Source organism: Ipomoea triloba, chromosome 14, assembly GCF_003576645.1.
Source record: "Ipomoea triloba cultivar NCNSP0323 chromosome 14, ASM357664v1".
NCBI lineage: Eukaryota > Viridiplantae > Streptophyta > Magnoliopsida > Solanales > Convolvulaceae > Ipomoea > Ipomoea triloba.
In genome coordinates, this window is record NC_044929.1 from 23,538,993 (window position 1) to 23,555,888 (window position 16,896).

At 39.6% G+C, this 16,896-nt stretch overlaps 2 protein-coding genes and 1 long non-coding RNA gene across 6 annotated transcripts; 2 read left to right on the top strand and 1 right to left on the bottom strand.

Moving 5' to 3' along the window:
• Positions 1-1,316: 1,316 nt before the first annotated feature.
• LOC116004421 lies at positions 1,317-2,719 on the bottom strand. Its single transcript, XR_004094797.1, has 2 exons — positions 2,339-2,719; positions 1,317-1,470 (listed from the first exon to the last, which is right to left on the bottom strand). It is a non-coding gene; the product is annotated as an uncharacterized LOC116004421 (long non-coding RNA).
• Positions 2,720-2,782: 63 nt separating this feature from the next.
• On the top strand, positions 2,783-10,635 carry LOC116004419 (zinc finger CCCH domain-containing protein 1-like). 4 transcript variants are annotated; one of them, XM_031244464.1, is made up of 7 exons: positions 2,783-3,239; positions 3,328-3,370; positions 3,453-3,528; positions 3,973-4,063; positions 8,099-8,195; positions 8,616-9,451; positions 10,190-10,635. In XM_031244464.1, exons 5-7 carry the CDS (start codon positions 8,147-8,149, stop codon positions 10,292-10,294), a joined length of 990 nt encoding a protein of 329 aa, XP_031100324.1. In that variant the 5' UTR covers positions 2,783-3,239; positions 3,328-3,370; positions 3,453-3,528; positions 3,973-4,063; positions 8,099-8,146; the 3' UTR covers positions 10,295-10,635. The 4 variants fall into 4 exon arrangements, with proteins under 4 accessions (XP_031100324.1, XP_031100325.1, XP_031100323.1 ...); XM_031244465.1 differs by lacking the exons at positions 2,783-3,239; positions 3,328-3,370; positions 3,453-3,528; positions 3,973-4,063 and adding an exon at positions 4,929-5,076; XM_031244463.1 differs by lacking the exons at positions 2,783-3,239; positions 3,328-3,370; positions 3,453-3,528; positions 3,973-4,063 and adding an exon at positions 4,930-5,157.
• A 2,218-nt stretch (positions 10,636-12,853) lies between these two features.
• LOC116004601 (pentatricopeptide repeat-containing protein At2g31400, chloroplastic) lies at positions 12,854-16,716 on the top strand. The gene is made up of 4 exons (XM_031244715.1): positions 12,854-14,837; positions 15,210-15,426; positions 15,986-16,170; positions 16,248-16,716. Exons 1-4 carry the CDS (start codon positions 12,925-12,927, stop codon positions 16,507-16,509), a joined length of 2,577 nt encoding a protein of 858 aa, XP_031100575.1. The 5' UTR covers positions 12,854-12,924; the 3' UTR covers positions 16,510-16,716.
• Positions 16,717-16,896: the final 180 nt, after the last annotated feature.

The window sequence follows — 16,896 nt, forward strand, 5'->3', positions numbered from 1 at the left end:
GGGGATTTTTCTTGCGTTTTCCAATCTTTAGCCTTTCTTCCTCCTCTGAATTGGGGCATCAGGTTGTTGCCAATGAACGGACAAGAGTAAATATTGCACCATTCATTCATTTACTTATATTTATTTATATTAATTATATATGTATGCCACTCCTCCTTCAATTTCTTCTTCTTTAATGTTTTGTCTGCTGATTTATTTGGTTGATTAATATGAGTTTTGCAGTTGCTTTCAAAATAAAATTAAAATTATTTGTTATTATTTATTTTTATCTTCACCCCATAATCACACTCATAACCTTCCAGTATTGAATTATGTTATACCCACTCGCCCACCACTTTCGAACCGTCTCCTTTATTTATATATACTTCATGTAGTGTATTACACTGGGGCTTATTGTAATGCGCGCGGCACTTTGCTACACTTTTCCGATGTTTGCTACACCTTCCCGAACTTTTCTAGGAGTTGTACATAGCTTCCTATTTGGCTCCAAAATGAAATAGCTACAGTATTTGACTCCAAAATCCCGCCCAAATGAACAGTGCATGTTTTGTCTGTAGCTGACCACGCCGTTTCTTCTTTTTCTCCTTTGTTTTTGAGCTGCGAATTAAATATTCCATTTCCGTCCGTTTTGCAGGCCAACTTGGTCAAGCTTACTGTGTAAGCTTCACAAAATAGGGGAGTGGCCTACAAAGTGAGCTGGTATAGAGATAGACTTAGGTGGCGTGTGAAATGACCTTAAGAGCATCCATATCAATGGATCTTTTGGGGTTTTTAGAACAGTGTATGATGATTTGGAAAAATGAGAAGTTAAGAGAGAGAAGAATTAAGTTGTTCTGCTGCAAATATGGGTTATTGGAACAGTGTAAATAAGCATAAAAGAAACGAAATTACGCGCGTTTTGGGCACCGCAACGCCCAGCGGGGCGCGTGCAGTGCACGCGCCCGCTGGGGCGTTGCTTATCCATCTGATATTTCCTTTTTAATTGTCCTTTGAGTCAGACCATCATTAATGCAGTCACTTTTTGCTTTGTTTTTATTTTTCTTTCATTTTGTTTTTACTCCCTCTCTCTCCTAGGTGTAACATAAATTACCGTTGGCTGATGGTGATGCTCTAAGAGGGTATGGGGCTACTGATTTGTGTCCTTATTAATGTTAGCTATTTTTTTATATTATTTTTTCAAAAAGTTCCACTTTATTAGTGTCCTTGATTATGAGTGTGTAGTTCTCCTATGCTGCATTGTGCATAGTGCAGCACAAGTCTTAAAATATAGACTACAGACTTTTGAAGTTTCCAAGAAAAAGACTGTTGGAGTTTCCTTTGCGTATTGAGGAAGGTATAGAGCTCTATATATGCCTTCCATTTATTAGTTCCCGAGTACACTCCTTTATCTTCAATCAATTCTTGAACCAACATAGCACAAGCTTTTGATAGTTCATTGTTTCGTAATCCGATTGCTCCATTGTACATGCCCTGCATTGAAATACCACATTTACATTGAAGCCAAGGAAGCCAAAGGTAATAACTCATCAATTCGAAACTCTATTTCAATTTAGAGTATGCACTTCTTCCATTTTTTTTTTGTTTCTCAATTGTTTTGGTGGAGGGGGAGGGGTGAGAATGGGGCAAGCAATTGTATGGAAACACATGTTAAGAAAAGCTTATACAAATTAGAAAAGCTTATATAAGCCGTTTTTAAGGATTTCAACAGCATACCAAGCAATATATTGCCATTGACACCTGAAGAACATATTATGATCATAATAGCAATGAAACTCAAATTAAGTAAGTGCCTTAAATATATTATTTGCTTTTTTTTTTCTTTATTTTCGTTTTCTTAAAATTGCTAACAGAAAGATTGATAACATATCAGAAAGTTCATATGCAGTTGCACCTGAAGCCACTACTGATGTTTCTCTCATTGACTAGAGGTTTATCTCTATCTAAACATTCAAAAAAAAAAATAATCATAAAATGATAAAAATACCAGGTATTACTTTTCAAAAAAAAAAATACCAAGTATTACGGAGTACTTACCATAGAAGCAATTAAGCAAACATTGTTCAACCGGTAAGTTTACTCCTAATTTATGCATACAATTTTCAAGGAAATTTACTTATTAAAAAAATCACACTATTAATTTTATTTTTTGAGTATATTAAACCTTCAATTTGACAAAATCAGTAATATATCAAAATAGCAGCTTCAACTTCCAGATTCCATTTATGAAAGCATTGAACATCAAAGACGAAAAAGAAGAAAGTTATTGATATAAACTCAGATGAGTTTATCTCCACAGCCGTAATCAAGTGAAAGAAGAAGCTGAAACAGAAATACATACCAGTGCACGGTTGGGGAAGCGGCGGCGGTTGGCAGAGCAAGCAATGGCGGAGTAAATCAGGAACATAAATTAAAAATTGAAAAAATGGAAATCAAAATGAATATTTCAAGAACAAACAACTGTAGCCGTTCAATTTGCAGTGGGTGAGGAGAGGCGTCGGCGGGTAGCGGCTGGAATCTGAACTGGCGGTCGACGATGGATCTCGGGGTGCGTGACCGGCTGCCTGAAGCTTTAGCATGAGGTCGATGTGGTGAGTGCTGCTGTGACTCCGGTGAGGCAAAGGACTGGGACGTTGGACAGAGAGACTGCAGATCGGTTATGGGACTGAGAGATTGAGGGCGTGAGTGTAAGGATGTGGAAGTGAGGGGGAAAAAAGAAGCGGTGGGCTGCCGGCTGATACAGAAAAAAAGGGGAGATCAGGCTTTATTAGGGCTGGGCACAAATCGGGTCTGGCCCGAAATTCTCGCGGGTTCGACCCGTTCAAGCAAAATCGGGTCGGATTCGACCGTTAACGGGCCGAACCCGAAAAAAAAGGTCTGGCTGCATTTATTCGGTTCGGATTACGGGTTTAGGATTTTTAATTCGAATCCGACCCGAAACCCGAATTACATTAGTATATAAAGGTTTTAGTTTAGGGTTTCACACCTCACTCCTCTCATTTGCGCCGTTCACCCTTCCTCCTTCTCAAATGCTCTCAACTCTCACCTCTCTGCATCTCTGCCTCTCACACGCTCAGACCAGTGCCCTTCACCGGAGTCTTCTTCGTGTCTTCCTGAACGGCAACCACCTCTTCCCTTCTCAGTTCTCAGTCTTCTGACTTCTCACTCCAGTACTCAGGTAGTAGCGGACTAGCAGTAGCCACGCCATCTCCACTCCTACTATCTTCCTCTCCAAGTCTTGGGTAAGTCCCTTCTAACATCATCTACTCATAAGTTATACTCATACAGTCGTACTAAACTCATTTGCTTATTCTTTCACTTTCTGCATAGTAAACCCTACCTAGGAGATCTCCTTCGAGACACAGAGTAACAGGTATACTTTATTGTTTATTGTTTTTTTTTTTTTTCATTTTTACAGAAAATTAAAGTTTGACGGCTTTCTATTTTCTATTTAGGAAACCCTAGATCCGGGAAGATCTCAAATGGTGTGACTGTCTCTGCATCTCTGTCCGTGAAGTAACAGCCTAATAGGTATACTTTACTGCTATTTCTTTTTTCATTTTTTCAAGAAAATAAAGGTTTATGTGCCTATACATATGTCAAGTGTGTATTAATCTATTTACAGTTTTAATATGTGAGTGTATGACTTGTAATGAGTGGGTGACTTTAAATGTGTATGGCTTTGTTTGTTTGTTTGTTTTTTTTTTACGTTTTTTATTTAATTTGTTTGCAGAAAATTTGTTTATTTAATGTTTTTTTGAAGTTTTTATTATTCTTTTAGGGTGTGTGTATGTGATTATATATGATTATGTGTTATATATATATATATATATTTTGTACGATGACTTAGTTTTTTTTTTTTTTTTGGGTTTTGTTTTTTCTTAGAAAATTGAAGTTACATAAAATTTGTTTATGTGTGCTGAGGGTAGATTGCCTGATAGGATTTCTTTTAATTGTTTTTTTTTTGTTATCCAGAATTCTAGTTGTTCCAGAATTCCAGTTGTTCCAGAATTGCAGTTGTAGCATTTTTGTTTTCCATAGTCCAAAGTTCCAGAACTGCTACAAGGTAAGTATCCTCGTCCATACTTCATTATTATGAAATGTGAAAATGTGATTATATGATTGCATGTGAATATATTTTTTAAAGTCTTAAATTTTGCCATTATATGATTGTATGTGAATATAAATTATTAGGACTTATGAATACTTGTTTGTTTACTAGTAGACTAGTAATATGCTTGAATTGTTGTATCTTATGAATTCTATAAATTTATAAATGCTTGTTTGTTTACTAATAGTCTTTCTTAATATATAAATTTTAAAGTTTAACTAAAATATAAATTATAATATAACATGGCATATTCTAGATTCTTAATATATAAATTTTAATGTAATATTCCAGACACCCCCATCATTAACATGTTTCCATAATATGAGTTGATGTGTTCTTTCGGGTCGGTCTTGCCGTTATAACCCTTATTCCCGGGTACTCGCAGGTCAATCGGGTAATGATGGTTCATCACCTCATCAGTGAATGGGTAGCCAATAACGGTGGGGCGGCATTGCTTGGCCGGGGACCCTTCTCGTTTTTCCATCGATTAAAGTCTTTTCGAACTTGATCTAGAATTCTTCGGGGCAAACTGCTGCTACTGCAATTCCCCCCAACTTCGCGGCTTGAGGTGCCGGGAGCTGCTGCTTTCCCCTGAATCGTCTCGGTAGCTAACGGATGGTCGATCGACAAATATCCCCCCTTCTTCGCGAACTCCAAATCACTCCCTTGCCGAGGGCCTTAGTTGTTCGAACACACTCCTTCTCAGGGGAGAGTCAATCTCCGATCTTTCGATCAATCTTTGCCTGGGCCCTACCGGCCGACGAGGCTGGATCGATGGTTTCGGATGCACGGGGTGGGGGGGGAGGGGGGCTCCGCTCTGACTGGACGCGACGAAGCTCTGGTTCCTCGGGATGAGCTCGGTCCGTTTCCATGCGAGCGTTGAGATGTGACCTGAGGTCTTCGTCATCAGTACCAATGTCATTCAGGAAATCCATTCCTTCAGCCTTAGGCTCGTTGAAAAACTCTAGGTAGGGATACATGTCTATGTCGACTATCGTTGGACTAAGCTTTTGTGTCGAGTCCCTACGAACGGCGCAAAAAATGATAAGGTAATTAGCTCGGGAAAAGTGTATATGAATACTGAATACTGATATTATCTAGACCAGAGGTTATTCGACTGTATTATAGATGTTTAGACCGAATCCGACCTCACTCTCTCTTAGACTAGCCTCTCTCCCGATTTGCCAAAAGGTCCCTCTTTTTTGCATTAAATGCCGTATTTATAGCGGGCGCTAGGAGACAAATCTCGGATTACCGGCATGACGAGCACGTGGTGGACATGCACTAGGCAACTGTTAAGTGACTTGGGACCGTCCACGTGGAGTAAGATGACTTCTGCTTACATGGCTACTTGCCTTGCGGTGGCCCGACCCGCGGGAGGTCGGTTTTAACATATGCTCGGGTCCGTTGCGAAGGGTTTTGAGGTAACTGGGAACGGTCGGTTAGGGTCGGGATTTGGTTAGGGCAGTGTGTATGCAGTATCCCGATCGTAAGTACGGTCATAAGTACGTGGTGCTATACCAAGCGGCAAATTATACCGTGCACCACGGTGCACATAGCAATGTGCACCACGTACCTAAACGACGTCGTTTTGAGCATTGTAAACTAATCGTCCGTTTTTTTAGAAATCACGTTTCCCGTTTCGGTCGGTCTCTGTATTTATGTTAATATTTTGTGTATTCCAAGCAATCATTCTGTGTATTCTAGGCAACCGTTATGTGTATTCGTGTTAGTAACACATGTTGTGATGTGTTTGTGCATTCGAATGTTTAAGAGGATGAGTTTTGTGTATTTTATGTCAATATTCTGTGTATTCATGTTATTAACACAGGTTGTGATGTGTTTGTGCATTCGAATGCTAGGAGGATGAGTTCTGTGTATTGTGTGTCAATATTCTGTGTATTCTGAGCAAACATTCTGTGTATTATAGGCAAACGTTCTGTGTATTCTAGATAATGATTATGTGTATTATAGATAATGAATTTTCTTGAGTCATTCGCATCCGCATCCATTAACACCAAAACAACGTCGTTTTACGTACGTGATGCACATTGCTATGTGCACCGTGATGCATGGTATAACCATTGATACCAAGCGCTTATTTCCTATCAAATATTTTACTCCGTATCCTTCAAAATCTAACACCTTTATTTAAAAAAATTAAACTCGTAATTTCTAAAATCACACCGCCCCCCGCAGTCTTGCGAATCTGCGCACATAAAATCGGAATCCTTAAACGGCAAAGTTTCTAGTTCAAAGACCAGAGACCACAGCACTTCCGTCGACAAAGCCACGAAGGTACTCCTCCGATTCTTGGATTTTTCTAATAAAAGTTTTGAACTTGATTTTTTGATTTCTTTATTTGACTCTTGATTTCTGATTTATTGGTTCTTGAATTTTTTGATTTTTGAACTGTTTCTGTCTTTGAATGTTGAACTTATTCCCTTGAAGCTTGAACATTGAATTTGGCAATGGAATTTTTGAACATTGAACTGATTGCTCGAGTGTTTGAGTCTAGGCCGTGTCAAGCACTGTAAATTTATTCCTAACTCAGTATTTTGCTCACACCTTTGGCTGCATCTTTCCCAGCTCTACATCAATTAGATGCCTAGTTTTGTGAATAGGTAGGTACATGTAATGTTCTCTTGCTCAAGGAAAGTTCTCTTAAACTTCCATTTAACAAAATATGTTTAATTTTCTTCATGTAACATTAATTAGTATGTATAGCTGTCTCATGGGCAATTAACTAATATTTTCATTGTTCATAAGAATATTTTTAAACAATCCATTTTAATGTTTATGGGGTTTATTTCATTGTTTCTAGATTTCTTTGACAGTGTTGGGGAATGGGGACTAGTTTGTAAGATTGGAATTTATAGGCAAATATTTTAGTGAGGAACATATGGCCTTATATTTTCTTACCCCCAAAGTAATGAGCTTTTATGTGTGTGTGCATCATAGATCGTTATATGTGTCATAATATCAGATTATTTTGATTAGTACTTTTGTTTGTGGATAAATCAGAGAAGCTGGTGGTGAAGATTTGCCCCTCACTTATCATATATGTTATTGACATGTTTGAAGCTGCTGTTGATGTGCAATGTGCACTAGAAAATATGGATGTTGGGAATTGGGGTTCCTAAACCGAACTTTTTCAAATCGAACCGAACTATAATGTTAAACCGAATGGTTCCCTTTTTTAGGACCTAACAAACCGAAACCAAAAAAACCAAATGGAATTTTATACGGATAACGGTTGCCTAGAATACACAGAATGATTGCTTGGAATACACAGAATATTAACATAAATACAGAGACCGGCCGAAACGGGAAACGTGATTTATAAAAAAACGGACGATTAGTTTACAATGCTCAAAACGACGTCGTTTAGGTACGTGGTGCACATTGCTATGTGCACCGTGGTGCACGGTATAATTTGCCGCTTGGTATAACACCACGTACTTATGACCGTACTTACGATCGGGATACTGCATACACACTGCCCTAACCAAATCCCGACCCTAACCGACCGTTCCCAGTTACCTCAGAACCCTTCGCAACGGACCCGAGCATATGTTAAAACCGACTTCCCGCGGGTCGGGCCACCGCAAGGCAAGTAGCCATGTAAGTTTTTAAAGGCATAATGCTATCAAGAAGTTTAAGTTTGTCAGATGGTAGTGCTGTACTGGAGAGTGAAATAAGTTATTTGTTTAAGCTTCACTTCAATTTTATTGGACATGGTAACTCTTCTCCAATATTAACTTTACTGGAGCTTTGTAGAACTGTTGATCTCCCAGCTTGTTTAGAGGTTGCAATATGGTTCTTTGTCACATAAGACAACATAATTTTCATAGCTTGTAGTTAGATTTGAGCTCTATGACTATGTTTGATTTTGGTTGAACTATATATGTTTATATATAACACTTCAAGTATTGATTAGATCTGTTTTATTTGTTGAACTAATTTTAATTTGTAAAATCACTTCATCAGGGTGCCATTCTTCCTGTGTATGTGATATATATTATTCTGCTACCTCCAATGGCCGAGGAACCTGAGAAAGCTAATTCTGAAGACCCTCAACAGACAGGTTTTCATCTCCTCTTCTATCTGTGTGTGTGGGTGTGTGTGTGTGTGTGTTTTTTTTTTTAATTGTCAAGATTTTCACATAATTCAAGTCTGTATGTTGTTCTCATTAATATTAGCAACACTTAATGAAGATCAAATTATAAATTGAGAACACTGACCATGCATTTATGCGAATCGTCGTATGGAATTAAATTCTGAATTTTTTTTGCTAACTTGTTAACTTAGATGTAAATTTTGAGCTATTTTAGTCGTGCTTAAAGTATAAATGTGTTGAGCCGAGATTATAAATGTTAGAAATATCTGAGACAAGGAAAGTATTTTTGGTGTGTTTAGGCTGTATAGTTGTTTTTTTGTTGTTAATCTTGATTTTCAATGTGATTTTCCCCTTACATTTGCTGATCTGCCTTGAAACTTTTTTCAGTTTGCAGTTTCTTCAGAAAGCCATCAAAGGCCAAAAACATCAGAAAACGTACTGCCGCTGAAGAGGGTGAGAATGAAGATGGATATTCAAAAGATGAGACTTCAGTAGTATTTAATAAGAAGAAGCCAACAGTTGCTGACAACAAGCTGCACTTTTCTACTGGGCCCTCAAAGCGGGAGGTGACCTCGGAATCTGATGCACATTCGAAAAAGCTTCTTTTTCAGTTTGAGTCCTCGAGGGAGATTCAGGTTCAGACTGATAATAAAGCAACTGCTACGCTGGAAACTGAGACCGAGTTCTCAAAAGATGCCCGGGCAATTAGGGAGCGAGTTCTCAAGCGAGCGGAAGAGGCATTGAAAGGGAAAAATGAGAGCACTGTGGATGAGAAATTGTATAAGGGGATACATGGATATACTGACTACAAGGCAGGTTTCCGGAGAGAGCACACAATTTCCAGTGAGAAAGCTGGTGGATCACATGGTCCTCTTAGAGCTTCTGCTCACATTAGAGTTTCTGCCAGGTTTGACTATCAGCCAGATATCTGTAAGGACTACAAAGAAACTGGATATTGTGGCTATGGAGACTCGTGCAAGTTTATGCATGATCGAGGGGATTATAAGTCAGGATGGCAGCTGGAAAAGGAGTGGGATGAAGCAGAGAAAGCCAAGAAGCGAAGAATGGAAATGGGAATGCTCGATGATGATGAAAGTGCAGAGCAGAGTGATGACGATGACGATGATGCGTTGCCCTTTGCATGTTTCATCTGTAGGCAACCTTTTGTTGACCCCGTTATGACAAAGTGCAAGCACTACTTCTGTGAGCATTGTGCATTAAAGGTAAGCCCTTTATATTTTTCAGAGTATATCTAATGGGATGGGATGGGATTTGAACAAGGGTAGAGCAAGTTAACTCCAATGTAAGGCTATATATTGTCTTTCAAGTTTCAACATAACATGATTACAATTAATTGCTGCTTGGGGGTAACCCCAGCCAAGATGGCTAAGCATACAAACCCGTAACCACAAGGTCATAGGTGAATCTCAACGTTCTTGGTTTGAGCCGGTTAGCTATGGGCAACCTAGGCTGATTTACCTCATTGTGGTCCTTTGCTGGCTAGGATCACAAGGTGGGGTTTACCCAATTCACATTCTCGGGTAGTGGTTGTGGGTTTCCCTCGTCAGCCAAAAAAATTAATTGCTGCTCTGCCTGCTCGTTCTATATAGTGTATTGGGTTTTGAGCTAGAGTCATTGGGTCATTGGGGGGATTCAGTTAATGCAAATAGCTTACTCAAATGCATCTAATTGCACGTCAAAGCAGGTTTTCAATACAAGCACTAACAATTCATGCTGCTATTTGTTTACGACTCAAAATGCTATTCTATCTTAGCGTTCTATTTTGTTGGAATGCTGTATGTTTGTATATCTGCTAGCATGAGTTTGTTTTCATACATGAGCTTTAATTTTATGCATGGTGACTTACTACTTGGTTTGTCCCTCCTGTCTACTTTTTTCATTAAGAATTACTCGGTTTAAGTTTAAAATAATTAATCCATCTTTACTTTTGTGTTTCTCAGCATCATGCGAAAAATAAGAAGTGCTTCGTTTGCAACCAGCCTACCCTCGGGATATTCAATACTGCTTTTGAGATACGCAAGAAGATGGCTGCTGAAGGAAAATGATGGCCTTGCCGTTTTCTTCTGTTAACTGTGGTAATTTGTACTAAGTTTAGTAATTTACTAACTTCGAGTCTTGATGTTATGATTGTTGGTGATGTTATAGCGTGGCCGTGTTGCATTTTAGATTTGGGCCGTGATAGACAATGCAAAAAATATAAACATAAATTCTGAAATTTGTTGCTCAAGAAAGCACACCAGAGTAAAGCTTTCTTATCTAGGCACCTGTCAAAATGCACATGTAAAAAGAAAGCATCAACATATACTTGTCACTACTCTTCATTGATTATTTTTGCACTGTCTGGAAAACTTCTTGGGAGAATTCTATCTTTCTACTAGTTACATAACCAATCATCTTTGTTCTCATACATGTTTTGGGTAATGAATCTCTTCTTAAAGTGTATTAGCCTTGAGGTTGAAGTGTATTGATCAACAAAATGACTTCATGACAAATCCATTGCAATTAATTTGATTCTTCAGAGTATAGATGCCTGGGGTCCATCCAGCTAATCTGTACTGAGCTTCTGAGAAGGAATTGGCTTTGAGAACTTCTCCTTGTTTCTTCCATGGGAAAGCTTTCCAACCAATGAACACAAAGTGCCCACCCACTATAGGTTGGGAGCGGGGAGGGTTGAGTTGATAAGTGGATGTAGTCACCTTTGACCTATTTTTCGAGCGTGCACCAGGTAAATTTACCTTGTGACTTGAGTTGGTAAAGAACCACAAAGAGGTAAACGAACTTAGGTTCTCCATAACTGATTGGTTCAAATCAAGAGGGTTGATATTCGAACTCGTAATCTTATGGTTATACCTTTGACCTAATATCATCCCTAATGGTGGCATATTGTTGTTTGGGCTTCTTCCTTCATTCCACCATGCTGGAATCACCACAAGGATGCACGAAACCAATGGAGTTTGAGGAAACAATTAAAGCACCGAAAATTTGAAGTTAAAAATAAAGATATATCAAATTGTTTGATGCAGTCTAAGATAAAAATTTTTGATTGAAGAGCGATGGAAGTAATACACACACTTAAGTCAAGGGTGGAAAATACCATACCATCAAACAAATTGGAATACATATTTAAGTATTAAAAATATGTTTTTGTTTTTTTTTTTTCGAGGAAATGTAAATGTATATTCTCGAGGGAACGAGGCATGCCCCGACCCAGATCAAAACATCTAGTACATGCTGTACATTGTTACAACCAAAACAGTGGCAAAGCCAACTAAGAAAAACAAGATGGAGGAGGATTAATCCTATGCTCGAATAGGTGGAGGCCATTTCGTGGAAGTGAATTGGCATGTCCAACCATTGAGATCCTCTCCATATATATAAAACTGAAAAAATGGTCCAAATACATGGGAGGACCAAAAAAACCAATACAGCAAATCAATGAAACATGTCCACATTATGTAATGGGATAAAGGTAGAAGATGACTCGGTACACGTCTTTGGCGATGTTTTTCACTAGGCCATCGATGGGCAACCGATCTTCATCGTGGTGAACTCTATTTCGGTTTCTCCATAAGTGATAAATTGTGCAAATAAGAGCAATGGTAATTGCCTTCGAACGCAAGCGTGCTCCTCCGTGCAATCTGTTGATCCACTTGATTGAGCTCTTGATTGCATTCGTGCATTTGTGAAACCCAAAATGCATCCGGACTTGATTCCAAACTTGTAATGAAAAGGGGCATTTAAAGAAGAGGTGTTGAGCCGTTTCTTTATCACCCACACACATTGAACAGNATTCAAATTTTAGGGGGAAAAAAATCCGGCCGCCGGAAAATAACCTTGTCGGAAAAGTTGCAGGAGAAAGTATGGAGCAAGCCCCCACACTTCGAAATCAGTACATTGTTCGGCCTTCCGATGGTTGGCCGGACCAGCAAGAAAATCAGCCGTGCTATGACTCAGCTGATAGAACTTTGCCGGAAATGGCAGAACACAGTCCACCAAAAACAGAAAAAATGGCCGTGCTAGACTCAGCCAGAAGAGGTGGTATCTTTACCTTGAGAACAGTCAGTCGTCGTCCTCAGGCCCAGGGACCTCTGCGACCGTCCGCTGTCCAAAATACCCACCGCGCCTTCTGCTAGCCGTTCTCAAAGCCAACGACCTTTGCAAATTTTGTCGGAAAAGAACGTGTGTAGATGGCGTTTTGTCCTGTTGTATTTCCGGAACAGCAGTTCGAACTGGCTAGAACGATGGTTTGCTGGCCGGAGTTGCACACAGTTTCAGAAACTTCCCCAGAAACACGCCCACAACTCGCAAAAACAAACCAGTTTTCTGCTGGTTGAAGGATAATCCATTGGAACACCAGAGGTTTTCTGGTCGGAAATAGAATTGTAGAGAAAAAAGAGACTAAGGAAGATGTGGAAATCTAGAGAGAAGGGAGAGAACCCTTTCCTAGAGAGAGAAGCAACTCCAACCACACTACTGAGAGCTCTTTAAAAAAAAAAAAAAAATATGTTTTTGTTTTACTATAATTTGTGTCTTATTTCTTTCATGGGAGAAGTCCACCTAATCCCCTTGCGCTTAATAATAATAAGAAATGTGAAATGAAGAGTTGAACTACTCCGTATTGTTGTTGTCAAAGTGAAAACCTCATCCTAATTCCTGAATCCTGATTCCTGATCCAATGGCCTCTTCAACTCCGCCACCGCACTGCGCTCTCACCACCTCTAAATCCTATCAAAACCATAACCTCCACCATATCCAGAACAACCTCCAACCAAACCGCCGCCACCGCGGCACCTCTCACAAGGTCTCCTTAAGTCGTCCCCCCAACCCAAGAAATGCTTCGTCCGGCCACACCGCCGCCTACCCTTCTTTCTCTTCCTCCTCCTCTTTTACACCAGAACTCGGCGCTGACTTCTCCGGCCGCCGCTCTACCCGCTTCGTCTCCAAAATGCACTTTGGTCGCCCCAAGATTACTGGCGCTGCCAGCCGCCATACCCCCGCCGCTGATGATGCTCTTGAGGAGGTGCTTCGCTTTGCCGGCGATGATTGTGCATTACACACACTGTTCCTCTCTTTCGACTCCAAGCTCTGCGGCACCGATGATTATATATTCTTGCTACGGGAGCTCGGAAATCGGGGCCAATGGTCAATGGGGTTGAGATGCTTCGAATTCGCTATTCGCCGGGAAAGAAGGCGCAATGAGCAAGGTAAGTTAGCCAGCTCAATGATTAGTATTCTAGGGAGACTGGGGAAAGTTGATTTGGCAGAGAAAGTGTTTGAAAATGCAGTAAATGAGGGGTATGGTAATACTGTTTATGCTTATTCTGCTTTGATTAGTGCTTACGCCAAGAGTGGTTGCTGTGATGAGGCCATTAGGGTATTCGGGGCAATGAAAGACTCCGGCTTGAGACCAAATTTAGTAACTTACAATGCTTTGATCGACGCTTGCTGTAAGGGAGGTGCTGACTTTAAAAGGGCTTTGGAGATTTTTGATGAATTGTTAAGAAATGGGGTTCAACCGGATAGGATAACCTATAATTCGCTGCTTGCGGTTTGTAGTGGTGCAGGCTTGTGGGAGACTGCCAGGCGTTTGTTTAGTGAGATGATTTATAGAGGTATTGAGCAGGACATTTATACATACAATACGCTTTTGGATGCTGCTTGTAATGTGGGGCAAATTGATGTTGCTCTGGAGATTATGTCTGAGATGCCTGCAAAGAATATTTTTCCAAATGAAGTGACTTATAGCACTATGATTCGTGGGTGTGCCAAGGTGGGAAAATTTGATAGAGCCTTGGGCTTATTTAAAGAGATGAAGAGCAAAGGTATAAAGGCAGATAGGGTATCTTATAACACTTTACTTGCTATATATGCTAGCCTTGGTAGATTCGAGGATGCATTAGATGTCAGTAAGGAGATGGAGGGCATGGGGATAAAGAAGGATGTTGTCACTTATAATGCCCTTCTGGATGGGTTTTCCAAACAAGGGATGTATAATAAGGTTAAGGAGTTCTTTGCCAAAATGAAACAAGAAAATCTTTCACCAAACTTGCTAACATACTCAACATTAATTAGTGTGTACTTCAAAGGAGGTTTATATCAGGAGGCTGTGGAGGTTTATAAGGAGTTTAAGCGACAAGACCTGAAGGCAGATGTTGTTTTCTATAGTAAACTTATTGATTCCCTGTGTAAGAAAGGTCATGTTGAGTCTGCTTCTTTGTTGATTGATGAGATGATGAAGGAGGGAATACTACCAAATGTTGTTACATATAATTCTATAATCAATGCCTTTGGTTTGGATCCAAGCATTGTATGTTGTTCATTGGATGGCATCACCAAGGTTGAATCCTCCTCAACAGCTGTGGTTTCCAGAGAAGTTAAGACAATGAGGAGGGGGGATGATAGAGAGGAATCAGATGACTGCATCATAAAGATCTTCAAACAGTTAGCTACTGGGAAATCTGTCAACTTAAATAATAACAAAACTTACAGACAGGACTTGCTTTGTGTATTGGGAATTTTCCATAAGATGCATGAATTGGAAATAAAACCAAATGTTGTCACTTTTTCGGCAATCTTGAATGCTTGCAGGTATTACTTTCTCTTTCCATTTGTCAATTTTCTACAGCCCAATAGCGTAATCTAATCATCTTTTCCTTTGTAGGGATTATTTAGAGTCTTCCTCTCTCTGTGCTCTTATATGCTTTCTTTACTGATGGTCTAGCTTACTCTGACAGTAGGCAGAATTTGGTTTTGTAAATATTTGTGTCATCAATTTGCTTTATACTCCGTATTATATTCACTTAAGGATGTTGTGCTTTTAGGGTGCCAAAATCACATTTACTTAACTGATAATCCAATATGATTCTTTGTTCTATATATCCATGTCCACTTGACAACTCGATCTCTTCCAGTTATGGATGGATAATTAATTTATTTGAGCTTTTCGATCTGTTGCTGCAGCCGTTGTAGTTCATTTGAAGAAGCGTCATTGTTGTTGGAGGAACTCCGAATATTTGATAATCATGTTTATGGAGTGGCACATGGACTTCTCATGGGTCATTGTGAAGATGTATGGGTGCAAGCTCTATCTCTTTTTGATGAGGTGAAGCAGATGGACTCCTCAACTGCATCTGCATTCTATAATGCTTTGACTGACATGCTGTGGCATTTTGGTCAGGTATAGTATAGCTAAATTTAAAATTCATTTGTATTGTATTAGACCATAATGTTAATGTCCATGAGTTCCATTCTCAGCTCAAACAGCAATCTAAGACAATTTAGGACTTTTTCTTACGTATGAAGGAAGTCAGTCTATTAAAAAAAAAGTAAATTTAGTTTTAAGAATGTTAATTAGGTGCCTTAGCTTTCAGTTAGTTTCTGCCATAAGGCCTACTAGCTATCTAGGATTAATTTAGTCTTGATTTCCTGTGAATAAAGGTGGTTTCAATGCCATACTTGTGGGGTAATCATGAAAAGAAAAAGGAAATTTCTTTTTGGAATTCAAAGTTATTTTTGAATGACATAGGAGGGTTGTGGTTTAAATGTTGAGTGTTGACCCATATTGTTTCTATCTTCTCCTGAAAAAGAGGCTGTATTTAAGCAAAACATCTCTAATGAATTGGATTATTCAGGCACGCTCACTCCTGCAGTGCAGTGGTGCTTTCTGCATACATAGTATCATGCAAATCATTTCTTTCTTTCTTATATATATGTATATCCATCTGATCTGTTTGCAGAGACGGGGTGCACAATTGGTTGTGCTAGAAGGTAAACGTCGGAATGTGTGGGAAAATACGTGGTCCAATTCATGCTTGGATCTGCATTTGATGTCTTCGGGGGCTGCACGTGCTATGGTGCATGCATGGCTGCTTAGCATACGCACCATTGTTTTTGAAGGGAATGAGCTACCAAAGTGGTTGAGGTATGTTTTGTTTTGCTTATTTAAAATTGATTGAAAGGGGAGAGGAGAGGAGGATGATAATTAGAGTGAACATGCAGCATTTTGACAGGATGGGGTAAGCACAGCAAGGTAATGGGAGATGGGGCGCTGAAGCGTGCCATTGAAGCGCTGCTCAACAGCATTGGAGCACCATTTGAGATAGCAAAGTGTAATATCGGGAGATTTGTATCATCGGGGGCTGTCGTCGCAGCCTGGTTGAAGGAATCAGGCACACTCAAGGTGCTTCTGCTTCAGGATGACAGGACACCACCACTGGAAACCACCACATCCACATTTAATAATTGCATTCCAATTTCATAGCCTAGCCTAGCATAGCCCTAGTCCCGTTGTTGTTGTATCATCATATCCATGACATGGTGATTGGTATTTTTTTTTTTTTTTTTTTTGGGGTTGATATGTAAGTATAGGCTATTTATTTATGTTTGTTGTTGCGGGTGGCAGAACGGCAGAATCAATTCAAATGGGAATGAGTGAATGAATGAATGAATGGATGGGTTAAAACTTAAACCGTACCCGATTCATCTTATTGAGTAGTGATTTCTTAAATTCGATCTGCTCAATAATAAAAATAAGAACATGCTATGCTAGCTAGCTGGCTGGTTGTGGACTTGTGGGTAGTGGTCGCTAGCTACATGTGACTCATTATGCATCAAGGCATGATAGCATACAAGTAGCAGACACCAGCCT